Source organism: Poromitra crassiceps, assembly GCF_964638095.1.
Source record: "Poromitra crassiceps genome assembly, chromosome: 14".
In the NCBI taxonomy this organism is placed as follows: Eukaryota; Metazoa; Chordata; class Actinopteri; order Beryciformes; family Melamphaidae; genus Poromitra; species Poromitra crassiceps.
In genome coordinates this window covers 35,578,099-35,594,516 of record NC_139633.1, presented here as the reverse complement: position 1 = coordinate 35,594,516, position 16,418 = coordinate 35,578,099, and the positions used below count along the sequence as shown (strand labels likewise).

Here is a 16,418-nt window from a genome sequence, read left to right as displayed (position 1 = left end):
CTGACGACTGATCACTATCTTGATACACAATCACTGAGGACGAATCATCCGATCCGACCTCTATGTCCAGTCCGTCCAGTCCACATGCATGTTCCCCACTAGTAAGTGTGTCAGGTATGATCCTGTGATCGTCAAAGTCCCGTCTCTGGTCACTTTCCCCATTTCCCACATGCTGCCCTGCTGGTTCTGACATCTCTGCCCCGTCCACGTTGTCGTCTGTATCACCTGCACAGGAATTGGAAAGGTGAGCGACCCATCGTGCAGTTCTAACCTCACTCCACTCATCCTGATCTGATTCCTCTGTCATCTCTTGACTCGGAATAGTGCCGGTGGAGGGCGCCTCAGTCTCGAGCTCACCCCATGATGGCAGGGGCAGAAAGTTGACAGGCATAATTAGATTTCGATGAACAGTCTTAATTCTGCTCGTTACGGGGTGACGGATACCATATACATTCAGTGCATCATTTTTACTAACCACAATGTATACAGCTTCCTCCCAGCGATCAGCTAGCTTTTTCTTCCCACGCTCCCCCTTGTTTGCTAGTAAGACCCTATCTCCCTTCTCCACTGAATGTCCCTTTAGCTGACGGTTGTATACCTCAGCTTGCCTGGACTGTTGCTTCTCAGTGTGTTTTTGAGCCAGTGTCACCGCTTCTCTCAGATCTTTCTTCAGAGACCGGACATATTTGTCCATATCCACTGTATCTCCATCTAAGAGGACGCTTTCAAACATGACATCAACAGGCAGCCTTGGAGTGCGTCCAAACATCAAGAAGAAGGGTGGAAGTCCGGTGGTCTCATGGACCGTGCAGTTATAAGCGAATGTCAGTGTGTTTAACATCTGGGGCCATTTCACTTTAGACCGAGGTGGCAGGGAGCGAATCAGACTACCCAAAGTGCGATTGAATCGCTCTGCCTGTCCATTTCCCATAGGGTGATATGGCGTGGTATGGGATTTATCAACTCCCGCCATCTGAAGCAGTTCTGCAATGAGTGAGCTCTCGAAGTTAGCCCCTCTGTCAGAATGAATGCATGCTGGGAAGCCATAGATGGAGAAGAAATTATTCCACAGCACACGGGCCACTGTCTTGGCAGACTGATTTGGACATGGGTAAGCGCATGCAAGCTTCGTAAAATGATCTGTCACTACCAACACATCAATGGACTTGTTGTTGGCGTCCTCGGCTGACCAGAAATCAATGCAGACTAATTCAAGCGGTGCAGTGGTGACTATAGATACAAGCGGAGCTCTAGCTTCAGGCTCAGGTGATTTGCTCAGTACACATCTCTTACAGTGGCTCACATACTCCTTAACGTCATGTTCCATAGAATCCCAGTAGAAGCGCTGCCTGGTCAGCCACAGCGTGCGCTGCTGACCTTGATGGCCGGCATCATCATGAACCCCCTTCAGCACTTGGCCTCTCAGAGCAGTAGGCACAATGTACTGGAATGTCTTCTTCTTGCTCACGGAGTGTTTTGAAACGCGGTACAACAGTCCTAAACGAGTAGCGAGCTTTCCCCATTGTCTAAGCGTGCGGTTGGTTTCTTTTGACTCATGAACTCTCTCTCTTCTAGATGGGCGGCGGCCTCTGTCTACAAAGAATTTGACTCTACTGACAACAGGATCCTGACATTGCTTATCATATAACTCTTCGTGAGTAAAGGCTGGCAATGGGCTCTGTCCTGTTGACATTAACTGCTCCATCTGCTGTAAATGGGAGACTGCTCTCATTACTGCACCATCTTCCCAGCAGCGGTGAGTGTGGAGCACAGCTGACACTTCCTCGCGGGTTACCCACCCACTGTCGCTTGCTACATCCCCACAAACCCTAACTGAGCTCTGGATGAACGACGCTAGACCTCTTCCCTCGGGCTCTTCACAGCTAAGACGGAACATGTTCTGAACATCATCCACCTGCAGACCCCTAGCTTCCTCCAGTAGGACATCATATGGTGTTCTGGTCAGTCTATGCATCACTCTACGACTAACGAAAGGCTCCCTGCTCAACGCGTCTGCTACTGTATTCTTGGGCCCAGGTATGTACTGAATGTCAAAATCAAAAGGCGCTAATTTAGCCACCCATCTCTGTTCGCATGCGTCGAGTTTTGGCTTTGTCAGGATGTACTTAAGCGGGTTATTGTCTGTCCACACTGTAAACCTATGTCCCCGCAGCCAGTGACTGAACTTGTCATGAATAGCCCACTTCATGGCGAGAAACTCGAGCCTATGAGCTGGATATTTAGACTGGGCATGATTCAGAGATTTACTCGCAAAAGCGATGGGCCTAGCTGCTACATGACCCTCCTGCACTTGTGAAAGTACCGCCCCAAGCCCACTAGAAGATGCATCAACGGAGAGTAAGAAAGGCTTCGAAAAATCGGGGTGAGCTAACAGGGCTTGCTCCATCAATGCCACTTTTAAGGCTTTAAACGCCTCCCTACACTCAGTCGTCCAATCGGCCGCAATGAGTTTACGAGGCGGAGCGGATCGCTTCTTTCCCTTCCCTCTCCGTGGCTTCTTCCCACCAGTTGTCAGTTGAAACAGCGGCTTTGCTACAATGGAGCAGTTCTCAATGTAATGCTGATAATACACTACCATGCCTAAGAATGAGTGGATTTTTGTAGCAGATGGAGTGACACCATCTGGCTCCATAATGTCGCTCTCAGTCACACCGACGATGGCCTGCACCTTAGCTGGATCTGTTGATATCCCTTCCTGAGAGACAATGTGCCCCAAAAACTTAACTGACTTTCTCAAGAAGTGACACTTTGATGGAGACAGCTTCAAGTTGTGCCCTCTTAGACGTTGGAACACCATCTCAAGTCGCTGTAAGCTCTCTGCCTCAGATCTACCAAAAACGAGTAAATCATCTAAATAACAGAGAAGAGACTGGAAATTCTGATCTCCGAAGATCGAGAGCATCATCCTCATGAAGGTAGCCGGGCTGTTACAAAGTCCCTGAGGCATGCGGTTATACTCATGTAAACCAAGCGGAGAGGAGAAAGCTGTATATTTCCTATCATCCTCATGTAGAGGGACGTTGTAATATCCAGATGTTAAGTCCATGGTGCTGAAAAAGGCATTGCCTCCCAGCGCGGCAAGAACATCGGCCTGATGAGGCAAGGGATGTGCATCTTTGACTGTGCGAGCGTTAAGCCACCTGAAATCTGTGCACAATCTCAGGTCACCATTCTTTTTCCAGCAGAGGACAAGTGGGGACGCATACTCGCTACTAGACTTCCTGATAATCTCCCTCACTTCCATCTCATCTAGGGTCTCCCTCAGCTTTTGATAATGAGCGGGAGAGAGCCTTCGATAAGGCAGTCGAAAGGGCCGGTCATCAGACAGCCGGATGCGATGACAGAAGCTGCTGGCTTCACCACAGTCCATGTGATGTCTAGAGAACACATCCTCATACTCCTCGATCAAGTCAGTCATTTTCTCTTTCCAGAGCGGCGACACCTCACAGTCATCTACAGATAGGTTCTGGAGCCCCAGACCAGTCAGTCTTTCGTTCTTGCTCGTCGTACAGTCACCCCCAAAGCTCTTAGCTGTTAAACTGCCATGAGAGCTGCCACTGCTCACTTTACTCACATTCTGAGTGATTGTCTTTTCTGTGTCATTGTCAAAGTCTTCCAGAGCAATGCATGGGTAGACGTCAGCCACTTTGGCATTCCTTCTCAAGGTGATGACAGATGTAGTCGGATTGATAATCTTAACTGGAAGCCACCCGTCCCCCCACAGAGGTGTAGCTACCCTGCCTACTAGTATGTTACGGTGCACACAGCGAGACGTGGTTGGCTCTACGATAACAGTACTGCCCATAGAGAGTTTAGTCTTGGGTGGGAGACGGCCCCACACTACATGCTCACTCATAGGTTCAAGGGTTACGGCTTGTTTTAGCTTTACCGTTCCCACTTTGTCAGGGATCTCCTCCCCCCTCCATCTCTCAAGGTTGGCCAGGAACCCAATAAACTGGCTATTCTCGTCTGGACGTGATGACTCGGGTTTCGCCAGTATCTGCCAGTAGGCCTTGTCGGATTTGAACTGTTTGATGAGAGGCTTCATCACATTTGTGCCTACAATCAGCTCATCTACCTGACCTTCAACTATCAGGACTGGCACAAGGTAATCAAACCCAAATAACTTAAGTTTCAGCTCACACATCCCAACTGGACTTGTCTGTTTCCCACCACACCCCACAAGGATAATATCAGCAGAGGACATCAAGTCACCAGCTACTACTCCCGCCTCCCTCAGCCGAGGAACAATATCTGCACGCAGAGAAGTAGCCATGGACCCACTATCCAACATCCCCTGTAGCTCAACCTTATCCCCTGCTACCACGGTGGTAAAAAAAAGACTGTCACTCTTGGATGTTCTTGTTACACTTTGAAAAATCACTGTTTTGTCTTTGGGTGTTGCTTCACAAACCGACGTGTACACAGACTGACTATCATCATCACAATTGGAGGGGAAATTACACAGGCCTACACTGCCCTCCTCTGAATGGAGGCCTTCTAGTTTCCCTGAGACGGACCGGCTTGGCTCTGACCCGGAAACTGTGTCGGAGCGGTCTGTCCACAGTTTATACTGAGGTGCCCTGGGGAGAAGCATGTGAAGCACAGTTTGTTCATCCTACAGTGCACTCTACTGTTGTGCTCCTTACTACCACAGACCTGACACTCATAAGTTTGTTTGTGAGGGTATTTACGGTACCCCTTGTGCACAGACTGAGTGTTGCTGGCTAATGCCATTTCTAACAGACTCAAGACTTTACCCATCGTGCTGCTCTCGGACCCTGAAGACAGCTGTTCTGGTTCAGAGGTACATACGAAGGTAGACGTATTTGGCTTATCGTCGGGATCAACCCTCCCCTGTGGTGACTGTCCAATCGCAGCAGCAGTGTGCTGCGACACCCTGCCCCGACTAACCTTATGTTCCTTTAAATATTCATCCAAGCGATCCTGCACTTCATGTGCTGTCCACTCACGAGAGGGCTTACTTTTGAACACTAGGGCCAGCTCCTTATCAGGGCAGTTGCGGATGAACATGAGAACTAGGTGTAGACTTAGGTCAGTCTTAGGCTCTCCCTTACTAGTAAGACACTGCTCCGTGATCTCTGCAGCTTTGTTAAGCCTAATCCAATAATCAAGGGGCCCCTCATTTGCATATGGTGTGACAGCATAAAAATCCGCTAACGGCAGGTCTGACTGAACAGTATCCCCAAAATGCTGCCTCAGAATGCTAAAAATAACATTCACATCGCTAACAGTTGAGTTGCTGCGTATCCAAACCTTGGTTACATCTCTTGCCCTCCCCATCAGTTTGTTCATAACTTCCTCCACTTGTTCAGACCCCCTACATGTTTTTTTCTTGAGGTATGTCCTCATCAGCTCCTCCCACTCAAATACAGAACACTTATCTGAACTGTCACCTCGAAAGTAAGGAGGGGCATTTACCTCAGAACGTAGTACAAGATTGATCTTGGAAGCATCAATCACAGTAGTACCACATTGGTCAAAATGAGAAACATGTGGAGCTTGATCAGGGGCAATTACAGGTGAAGGCACTGGAGCTGTGTTTTGCATCAAACTCATCCTAATGGATTCTCCTATCTCAGTACCAATGGCCTTGACCAGGTCGGCCAACTGACTGGAGGATGTGTCAATACCAGTATTGCTAATACTAACGGGTGGGGGGACAGCAGGGGACCTACCAGGGGTGAAAATCAAAGGTGGGGCATCAAATCCAGGGGAACCAACCAACCCACTCCTCCCTCTGCCAGAACGTTCAGGGCTTGAGAACACATGATTCCCTGGAGTAGACTGTGCAATTGGCGTATACATTAGAACACCTCTGCCCCTCCCAGCACTCATACTCCCAGTATTAGGTCCAGAGACCCCCCCGGCATAGAAAGTCTCCATAAAAGCAATACTTGACACTCAGAAAATAAAAATATATAATCAGTAAACAAAATCCCCAATAAAACTTCAACACCGATAGAGGTGTACTCTTCAAAGGATCCGAGTTCCCCAGAACCCCCTCGGCACAGCAGGAGAAGAACGGCGTGGCTCAGCAACAGCGGTGGTCGGCTTCTGCTAACCAGTCGACGGGTCACGGCACCAGTTTTGTAGCGGGGTTCACTCTGCGTTGTGTATAGTAATGAAGACACCACGACGACTGGATAGAGGTATATATCTGTATTGAGCAATAATGAAACATGGATCAGGAGGATGCAGCTTTCAGCAGGTCTGCATATTATGCTCAACAGCACCGTCTCTCTCAAAGTCCAATGCAGATTCCATTTTGGGCAACCTCACACAGTGAGTGTGACACCCACATTGTTACAAGACACCATTGTGCTTTTTCAGTCAAATAAATTATACAAAAACCATAGAAAATAAGATACAGAAAAGTGTGCAATGTTCCTTTAAATAAATAAAAATAAATAAAAACAAACACCCAACATACCTGTATTGAGCAATAATGAAACATGGATCAGGAGGATGCAGCTTTCAGCAGGTCTGCATATTATGCTCAACAGCACCTGTTAATCACCAGCAATACTATTCTCAATACATGACAGTGGTGGAAATCTTGTGAACTGTGCATCACTATAAAGACTAAGCAACGACAGGAAGGCTACAACAGTTCCTTTCATGTTTTCTAGAACTTTGATGCACAAGAATGAACAACAAGACATGGAAATTGCAGCACAAATCGTGAACTAATTACTGGCATTAACAATACCATCGATGGTAAGTAAAAAAGACTATATATATAGTAATTAACTAAAACAGTGACAAGACATAGGAATGCATACCGTCTCTCTCAAAGTCCAATGCAGATTGAGCGCAAATTGGCGGGTTGCGGAAGATCTGCACGCTATGGACTAGTCCATCTCGACCAACTCTTCCTTACATTCACTACTCAAGTGCTAAACGTGATGCACAAACTTGATCTACTTTGTAATGACTTCCGAAATATACATCTCGCCATCAACTGACGCAGTGTCCCGTAAATAATTAATATACAACCAGGAAGTCACCCATACAAATAAACAGAATGGTTTGGTCACTTTACCCTTTCACAATAAGAGTCTCCTGTATGCTTAACAGTGCAAATGAAAATAAAAGTCCAATCTAGCGTGACAACATCACACTGCTACATTAACACAACATGCAATTCTAGAACATTTCAATATTGGACAAAATTAAACGTAAAAATCAAAACACAACCCTATGTGAAACTTATATGTAATCCAGGTCGTATATATATCCGTCGCAAACACAATGTGATATAGACGAGTGACGAGTTGTACTGTGATGTCCGCTCCAACAAGACTTAGTTTACTTGACACATACTTTTTCAATAAAAACACATTTATGCCATGACTTTACATAATGACAGCAACTTTACAAATGTTGCATCATTTAGCCTGTGCTGTGATGAGCAGGAGCAGCAGGTAGCCTACAAGTTATAAAACTAAGCCTGTCCTGAATGAGCCGAGTGCTTGTTCACTATTCACTAACTATAAAGTTATGTGTATACAACATAAAGATCATGGAATTGGATGCTATCAGGAATGTCGCCGATAGTTAACCTTCTATATTGTAGGCTAGGGAGACCGCATCAGCCTTGCTGAACAGATCTGTATTTGCCTGCAGCTGTAGGTTGAATCGCTTTATTCAGGCTGATCTGTGATGAGATATCCAAATTGGCATGAAGAGATGACAGCATGGAGCCTCAACCCGGACTGGATCGAGTGGATCGGAGTTTGGAAAGGAAGAATGTCATAGCATAACTGCAGTTCACCAGTGACCAGAGTTGTGAAAAAGGCGTGGTTAACGCTGGGTGTAGCGCCGAGGGGAAAATAGGGACTGCGCTGACCACGCCCACTAAATAGCACTTGGCCTGGCGTTAAACGCTATTTTAAGGCCAGGGGGAAGATAGGGCTCTAGGTGTTTGTTTGAGGTCAAAGGTCAGAGCAGAGGCTAGCCGTGTGTCTGATGTCAAATATCAGAAGTCATAACTGAAATAAGTCCAGTTTGAACACAGAGCCAGCTGTGAGCATTTGGTAATATGAGGGCATTTGGCAAGCTGAGTGCCGGTGTTATGCCGAACTCTGGCATCCCCGGCAAGAATTGCATCAATGATCAATGATTTCTATGGCAACGTACTGTTTAAAATATATAGGGCTCTATCTGCCCAAAAGCGCTAATTTAGCGTTTTTGCTCGTTTAACGCCGTGCGTAGGGCTGAACGATGTATCGTTTACACATCGTCATCGCGATGTGCGCATGTGCAATAGTCACATTGCAGGACGTGCGATGTCAAAAGCAAATTAACTCGTCATGTTGCTTGATAAACTCTCACTTTAGGGGTAGTCTACTGAGTGAAATGGCTCTCTCAAAGGAGAGAGACGCCCCGCTACTGTACTCACTCAATTAGTGCTTAGCTTCAACACAACAAACATGCACATAGAGCTCAATTGAATTACTTTTGCTCATGTTGCGTTGCTGACAGTAGCCCGTCTGTAAACGATGTGATTGCGGAGGCGGATGCGTCCACAGTTTGCATCGCACTAGCATACAGCAGGCTGCTGTAACTCATGTCCATGGAGTTCCACCAAAAAGCAAGACAGCAACTTATAATGACACGAAGGCTAAAGTGATTATTACTGAGAAGTTTTCCGTGTTATCACTGCGGCTCTCTCTCAGGCTCAGTCTCTGATGATGCATCAGATGATAGCAGTAACGTTACGGTAGAGTTAATCATACATAGCGACTCATTTACACAAAACATGTCGGTGAAAATAAAAAGACAAAAGACAAGAGACATATCTCGCCAATTAAATCTATTTTTATTACTTTTCACGAATGAATTGTTTGTCACCGGTCTGCTGCATGTGAATCCTCGTCTCTCTATTCTGTACTGCGGTGTGCTCCAAAACCGGAACTCCCCAGATGCGGAGCGTACCACTTGGTAGTTTCTGGAGGGGATTTCTGGGGGGTCAGACCAAGTGTGTAAAGTGACAGGGGTGTTTCACTGTTGATTTATTGAAACATTATTTAATACCTTTGAGTAGAAAATTAAAACAGCTGACCTCAGGCTCATTTAACGTCACAAGATGCATTTACATCTTGTGATGTAAATGCATCACAATGAAATCTAATGTTTTTCTGCAAATAGCATCATTGGGAGGTAGATTCTGGCATTCAATATTAGGGGTGGGCAATATAAATTTTATATCAATATTGTGATATGGGACTATATATGGTCTTAGATGTTGGATTATGGTAATATGGTGATACGGCATAAATGTTCTCTTTCCCTGGCTTTAAAAGCTGCATTACACTAAGTGAAGTGTAGGCTAGTGACATTTTAAAGTAGAATGTCCTAGATGGCACTCTGAGGCCTACCAGTGGGCCACAGCCCAGTGCTTGAGAAACATTAAAATACCTAATTCGACCTCCAAAATCAGATGGACTCTCTACAAAATCACCCCAATCATTATTTTCTTGCTATTCTGGTAATCTGGTGAAAATCTCTGTATTTTTTCATATTGCAATATATATCGCAGGCGGGGGAAATATCGCAATGTCAGTTTATTCCAATATTGTGCAGCCCTACCGTGCGCAATGCACATTGGGGGCGGACACAAGCGCATGCCTGACCTGTAATAATTGTACTGGGCATTGGCTGCCAGAAGCCAAAGCAGGCGTTTCAGCGCTAAAATGTGGTGATGGCATTATGCTATCATCAGCAGCGCGCAATTACTTTGCGCTAAGACCTTTGAAAAGGACCTCTTACGCGCAAATACCTCTCTGCGCTGGGTGCGCTGCATGGAGATTATGGCTGCGCTCCCAGCGCAGAGAGGTATTTGCGCAGTGGAAAGTGGAATTCCTTTTGGATATGTCATGCACAGCCTTGCCACGCCAAGACATCAAATTATGCTGCTAAAATTGGGTATTAGTAGATAATTCAGTGAGGCAATCAACTATAACTCACTGAGAAACTTTTATCACATCACAAAGAGGGAAATGAATTGAGAAAACTTGTTGGACAATGGACATAGGCTATTTACCTTCATAAGCCGGAGGGTCGTTGGCACCACAGACGATCTGTCAATAAGCTCTCTCTGTCCTCGCACGAGTGAGTACACTCTGGTAGTTAACTTAAGACCACCCAAATCCCGTTTGCGCAGGCATTTTGGGGCGCAGATGATTTTGGCACGGCTCTAATTTGCATTTGCGACACCTGCCATGAACCTTTCCGCATCCCGGCCGAGAATTGCATTCCCAACATATTTCGGGGCTGTTTTAACTTAGAAATCAGGGACGTCACATCTACCAGACAATTATATCACTTTTAAACAGTTACATTTCTGCATAAATTATTACAAGTATGCTCCCGTGAGGTGGGGATGCTTTTTTTTGCTGATTGGCGGGGGAGCAAAACTCAGCAGAACACCTGGCGGACGGCGCAAGGCGGGATGCTATCTTCCCTGCATTAAGGCAAACAGGTGTGCAAAGCGCTATTAGGGGATAGCGCCTGTCGGAAGATAGAGCCCACAATCTTCTTTGTGGGTGCTGATGAGAAACAATCTGACATCGATAGTTTATTAAGTTATTTCACCATATTTTGTGCTGTTTTGACTTACTAAATCAGGGTAGAATAGATCTCAACAGTCACGTGACTTTTCGTGAAGTGAGTTCCGCATTAATTTTCTCCATAGACATTTCGATAAATCCTTAAAAAACAAGTTTTAAGGCGTGGACCAAGCCAACCAAACATTCGGTTTAAGCAAGAACAAAAAATAACAATAGTGAAAATCAATTATTTTTCCTGTTGTTATTCTTTGTTCTCTGGTGCTTAAAATCAGGTTAGAGGTGACCTCCAGTCCTGGGTCTCTGCTGGCTCATGGAGGCCGACTTTGCTGCTTAAAATCAGGGTAGAAGTGACCTCCAGGCCTGGGGGTCTGTCTTGGCTCATGGAAGCTGAATTTGGTGCTTTAAAAGAGGGGGATGCAAATCTCTGCGGTTTGTACCTGCTGAGATTTGCATCCCCCTGTTTCAGCACAAATTATGGTGGGGATGCAACTCTCACCAGGGATGCAGAATTCGGCATTACACCGGTTTGGTTCAAAGTGTGTGTCAGGAGTGAAATAATGGAGCTAATACATTGTTTTATAACTGCAGAGTGATGCACTTCATAATCTTTCATAATCAAGACAGATTTTCCTCTGGTCAAGTTTGTAGGTGTGACTTGTGTCCTAGATCCTATAGTTATCAATACCCACAGACAAATATAACCAACCTATGTAGCCACCTATCTAGTCATCACTCCGACATGGTATTGTCGCCTACACATCATTTTGTCTTTGTTTATCTATGTAGATTTGTTCATGTTGCAGCCGAAAACTCAGAAAAATCTGCCTTGATCTGAAAAATGTGCTGCAATTTCACTCAGTGAAATTTTGACGTCAATATTCACAGTTGCATTGATTGATTATAGGTTTGAAAAAAAATATGATTGACGTGTGAATTAATGGCACAAAGGAATTACTCTTGCTGTGTAAAGGACCTTTATTCATGTGAGAGACTCAGATGAAAACTAAACATGATGAATGTTCACTCCCTTCAGTCCTTCAGTATAAATGTAAAGAGTTGTGGGATGAATAGGAGCTATTGGCTGGTTGGCTGGTGTTAAATGCAAGCCCTTTTAAAGTTTCTCTCTCTGTCTCTCTCTCAGTGGATGTCAGTGATGTCGGGGAGCCTTCAGGGAACAGAGGAGCTTCTCCTCGTCCGCAGCCTCCCACTGACAGTCAGACTGAAGGTAAAGCTATTCTCTGGCTCCCCCTGGCTGCCATGTTGGTCTTCTCACTGACCATTTTGTGTGGCTGTTAAAATGATGAACGATTTAAGGCGCTGACAGGGTTCTGCGCACCCTCGACTTGGAGCCTTGCCGCCAACTAGCGGCGACAGCGAGACTGTGCATACTCGAACATAACTCGGCGCGTTGGCTGCGGTACACGTCCACAACACGGGGTCATGCCTATGTTCCCCGGGTTCTATGTTCCCCGGGTTCTATGTTCCCACAGGCTACTTCGTAAGCATAATGGGCGAAGAAAAAATAAAGCGAAATAATAAGTGTTATATCACTATGTGGCCGACATATGCTTCTCTAGCCTCTGTATAAATGTTACAAATTGCTAGGGAAAACTTTCTTATCGTGGCATTGTGCCAGGAAAACATGAGGCATAGCCTACTGCGCCATAGCGCATCGCAGAAACTTTTGCAAGCCGAACCCCATATTTTCAAGATGAGCCAGAGACCCGAGGCAGTGCACTGTAGTATGGAGTCACGCTGAAAAAGGTGCGCTGTCTCTGGGCAGTGGGTGTTGGGTGCTGGGGGTGAAGTGAAGGATGGTTGTGGAGGCGTCCGGCGGTGCGCTACTCGCCGACTTTACGCAATCGAGCGGGGAACATAGGACCCGGGGAACATAGGACCCTTTTTCGGGAGCGGGGAACATACCCGGGGAACATAGGACCCTTTTTAGCAGGAGCGGGGAACATAGAACCCGGGGAACATAGAACCCGGGGAACATAGGTACGCTCCCCCAAAACACTAGGTGGCTTGTGGTACACTTATGTCCGTTACATATGACGTTATCATGTCGTTTACCAAGAAGTTGCAATCATGTCGGTGGGGGGACATTTTATTGTCCCTCCATTTCAAAACTCATTCCGGTGAGCCTGCAGAAGGCTTTGCTAGATGAGGGACAAGCACTGTTAAATAAGGAAATGGCATTTCTTCATTCCTCACAACAAGTACTTCATGTGCGCGGCCCAAGGCAATGGCCAATCACAGCTCTCGTGCTGGTCACGTCACGTCCGCGTTGATGCCGCGGAGTCACATTTTCGAGGAGCTGCACGCCCCCTCCACCGAGCTGCGCCGATAGGACGCCCAGCAGCGGCGACCCCCTCGGCGCAGTTAGCGCCGGCGATTTCGCGTGAGCATAATTTGCGCTTTAGTTCATAGGCTACAGTATGTTTCTTTTACTTGATGTCACAGCTGCTGAAAGCCTTATAAACTACATAAGATTATATGACCCATGAGAAGGCGGGTATTATGAACTATAGAGACACTGTGGAGCACGTCATCATTCAGAAACCACACCCAAAACAGGGGAAAGCAAACCCCCCCAATCCTGGCGTTCTCCTATGTCGCGTGCATGGTCGTGTGTTGCACACAAATATCATATATACGGAAGTTGAACACTCCAACTTACTTCCTTGACAGCTAGATCCACATTTTTCTTCTAGCCAATTCTCAATGGCTTCCTTGTTTTGCTCGGGAGATGAGAGAGCTCTGTAACTTTCTTCATGCCAGTGGAGATAGAGCCAAAGATATCTTCTATGATATCCTGAAGAAACAGGAGAGGTTTCTTATGGTGGACCTCAACCAAGAAGGTTACAATAATATAATGTCTATATATAGGTACAACATACAGTAGGTACTTTACAGTAATATAATGTCTATATATAGGTACAACATAGGTACTTTACAGGTATTAAACAGCTCTGGTCATGTGACAATTCACATGAAACATGTGACACTGCACATATTTGATTGAGACACTTTGTTACGTCAATATTTGCAGTAAATCTATTATATCTATAAACAATTTGACATTGATAGTTTATGAAGTTATTTCACCATATTCTGTGCTGTTTTGACTTACAAAATCGGGGTAGAATAGAGCTGGAGGGTGAGGGTCTCCCCTGGGTCCTTGAGGCCGAATTTGGTGCTCAAAATCCGGGTAGAGGTGACCTCCAGGCCTGGGTCTCTCCTGGCTCATGGAGGCCGACTTTGGTGCTTAAAATCAGGGTAGAGGTGACCTTAAGGCCTGGGGGTCTGTCTTGCCTCATGGAAGCTGAATTTGGTCCTTTAAAAGAGGGCGATACAAATCTCGGCGGTTTGTACCTGCTGAGATTTGCATCCCCCTGTTTCAGCACAAAATATGGAGGGGATGCAATTCTCACCAGGGATGCAGAATTCATCATTACACCGGTTTGGTTCAAAGTGTGTGTCAGGAGTGAAATAATGGAGCTAATATATTGTTTTATTACTGCAGAATGATGCACTTCATAATCTTTCATAATCAAGACATTGATTTTCCTCTGGTGAAGTTTGTAGGTGTGACTTGTGTCCTTATAGCTATCAATAAACACAGACAAATATAACCAACCTACTGTATGTAGCCACCTATCTAGTCATCACTCCAACATGCTATTGTGGCCTACACATAATTTTGTCTTTGTTTATCTATGTAGATTTGTTCATGTTGCAGGCGAAAACTCAAAATAAATCTGCCTTGATCTGAAAAAATGTGCTGCAATTTCACTCAGTGAAATGTTGATGTCAATATGCACGGTTGCATTAATTGATTATAGGTTTGAAAAATATGATTGACGTGTGAATTAATGGCACAAATGAATCACTCTTGGTGTGTAAAGGACCTTTATTCATGTGAGAGACTCAGATGAAAACTAAACATGATGAATGTTCACTTCCTTCAGTTCTTCAGTATAAATGTAAAGAGTTGTGGGATGAATAGGAGCTATTGGCTGGTTGGCTGGTGTTAAATTCAAGCCCTTTTAAAGTTTCTCTCTCTCTCTCTCTCTCTGTCTCTCTCTCTGTCTCTCTCTCAGTGGTCAGGGAGCCTTCAGAGAACACAGGAGCTTCTCCTCGTCCGCAGCCTCCCACTGACCGTCAGACTGAAGGTAAAGCTATTCTCTGGCTCCCCCTGGCTGCCATGTTGGTCTTCTCACTGACCATTGTGTGTGGCTGTTAAAATGATGAACGATTTAAGGCACTGACAGGGTTCTGCGCACCCTCGACTTGGAGCCTTGCCGCCGACTAGCGGCGACAGCGAGACTGTGCATACTCAAACGTAACTCGGCGCGTTGGCTGCGGTACACGTCCAAAACACTAGGTGGCTTGTGGTACACTTATGTCCGTTACATATGACGTTATCGTGTCGTTTACCAAGAACTTGCAATTATGTCGGTGGGGGGACATTTTATTGTCCCTCCATTTCAAAACTCATTCCAGTGAGCCTGCAGAAGGCTTTGCTAGATGAGGGACAAGCACTGTTAAATAAGGAAATGGCATTTCCTCATTCCTCACAACAAGTACTTCATGTGCGTGGCCCAAGGCAACGGCCAATCACAGCTCTCGTGCTGGTCACATCACGTCCGCGTTGAGGCCGCGGAGTCACATTTTCGAGGAGCTGCACGCCCGCTCCACCGAGCTGCGCCGATAGGACGCCCAGCAGCGGCAACCCCCTCGGCACAGTTAGCGCCGGCGATTTCGCGTGAGCATAATTTGCGCTTTAGTTCATACAGTATGTTTCTTTTACTTGATGTCACAGCTCCTGAAAGCCTTATAAACTACATACGATTATATGACCCATGAGAAGGCGGGTATTATGAGCTATAGAGACACTGTGGAGCACGTCATCATTCAGAAACCACACCCAAAACCCCCCCAATCCTGGCGTTCTCCTATGTCGCATGCATGGTCGTGTGTTGCACACAAAGATCATATATATACGGAAGTTGAACACTCCAACTTACTTCCTTGACAGCTAGATCCACATTTTTCTTCTAGCCAATTCTCAATGGCTTCCTTGTTTTGCTCAGGAGATGAGAGAGCTCTGTAACTTTCTGCATGCCAGTGGAGATAGAGCCAAAGATATCTTCTATGATATCCTGAAGAAACAGGAGAAGTTTCTTATGGTGGACCTCAACCAAGAAGGTTACAATAATATAATGTCTATATAAAGGTACAACATAGGTACTTTACAGTAATATAATGTCTATATATAGGTACAACATAGGTACTTTACAGTAATATAATGTCTATATAAAGGTACAACATAGGTACTTTACAGTAATATAATGTCTATATATAGGTACAACAAAGGTACTTTACAGTAATATAATGTCTATATATATATAGGTACAACATAGGTACTTTACAGTAATATGTCTATATAAAGGTACAACATAGGTACTTTACAGTAATATAATGTCTATATATAGGTACAACATAGGTACTTTACAGTAATATAATGTCTATATATAGGTACAACATAGGCACCTTACAGGTATGAGACACTTTGTTATGTCAATATTTGCAGTAAATCGATTATATCTATAATTAATTTGACATTGATAGGTTATGAAGTTATTTCACCATATTTTGTGCTGTTTTGACTTACTAAATTGGGGTAGAATAGAGCTGGAGGGTGAGGGTCTCCCCTGGGTCCTTGAGGCCGAATTTGGCGCTCAAAATCCGGGTAGAGGTGACCTCCAAGCCTGGGTCTCTCCTGGCTCATGGAGACCG

At 45.4% G+C, this 16,418-nt stretch overlaps 1 protein-coding gene across 2 annotated transcripts in view; it reads left to right on the top strand.

The window, feature by feature from the left end:
* LOC310789453 (NACHT, LRR and PYD domains-containing protein 3-like) overlaps positions 1-16,418 on the top strand; it is a 94,861-nt gene that overhangs the window by 28,436 nt on the left and 50,007 nt on the right. Inside the window, exons 3-4 of one of the 2 annotated variants that reach the window (XM_083651095.1) lie at positions 11,758-11,841; positions 14,720-14,791. In XM_083651095.1, the coding sequence (XP_083507221.1) occupies positions 11,758-11,841; positions 14,720-14,791 (156 nt within the window). The remainder of the gene's footprint in view (positions 1-11,757; positions 11,842-14,719; positions 14,792-16,418) is intronic. The other variant, XM_083651096.1, reaches the window with a different exon arrangement.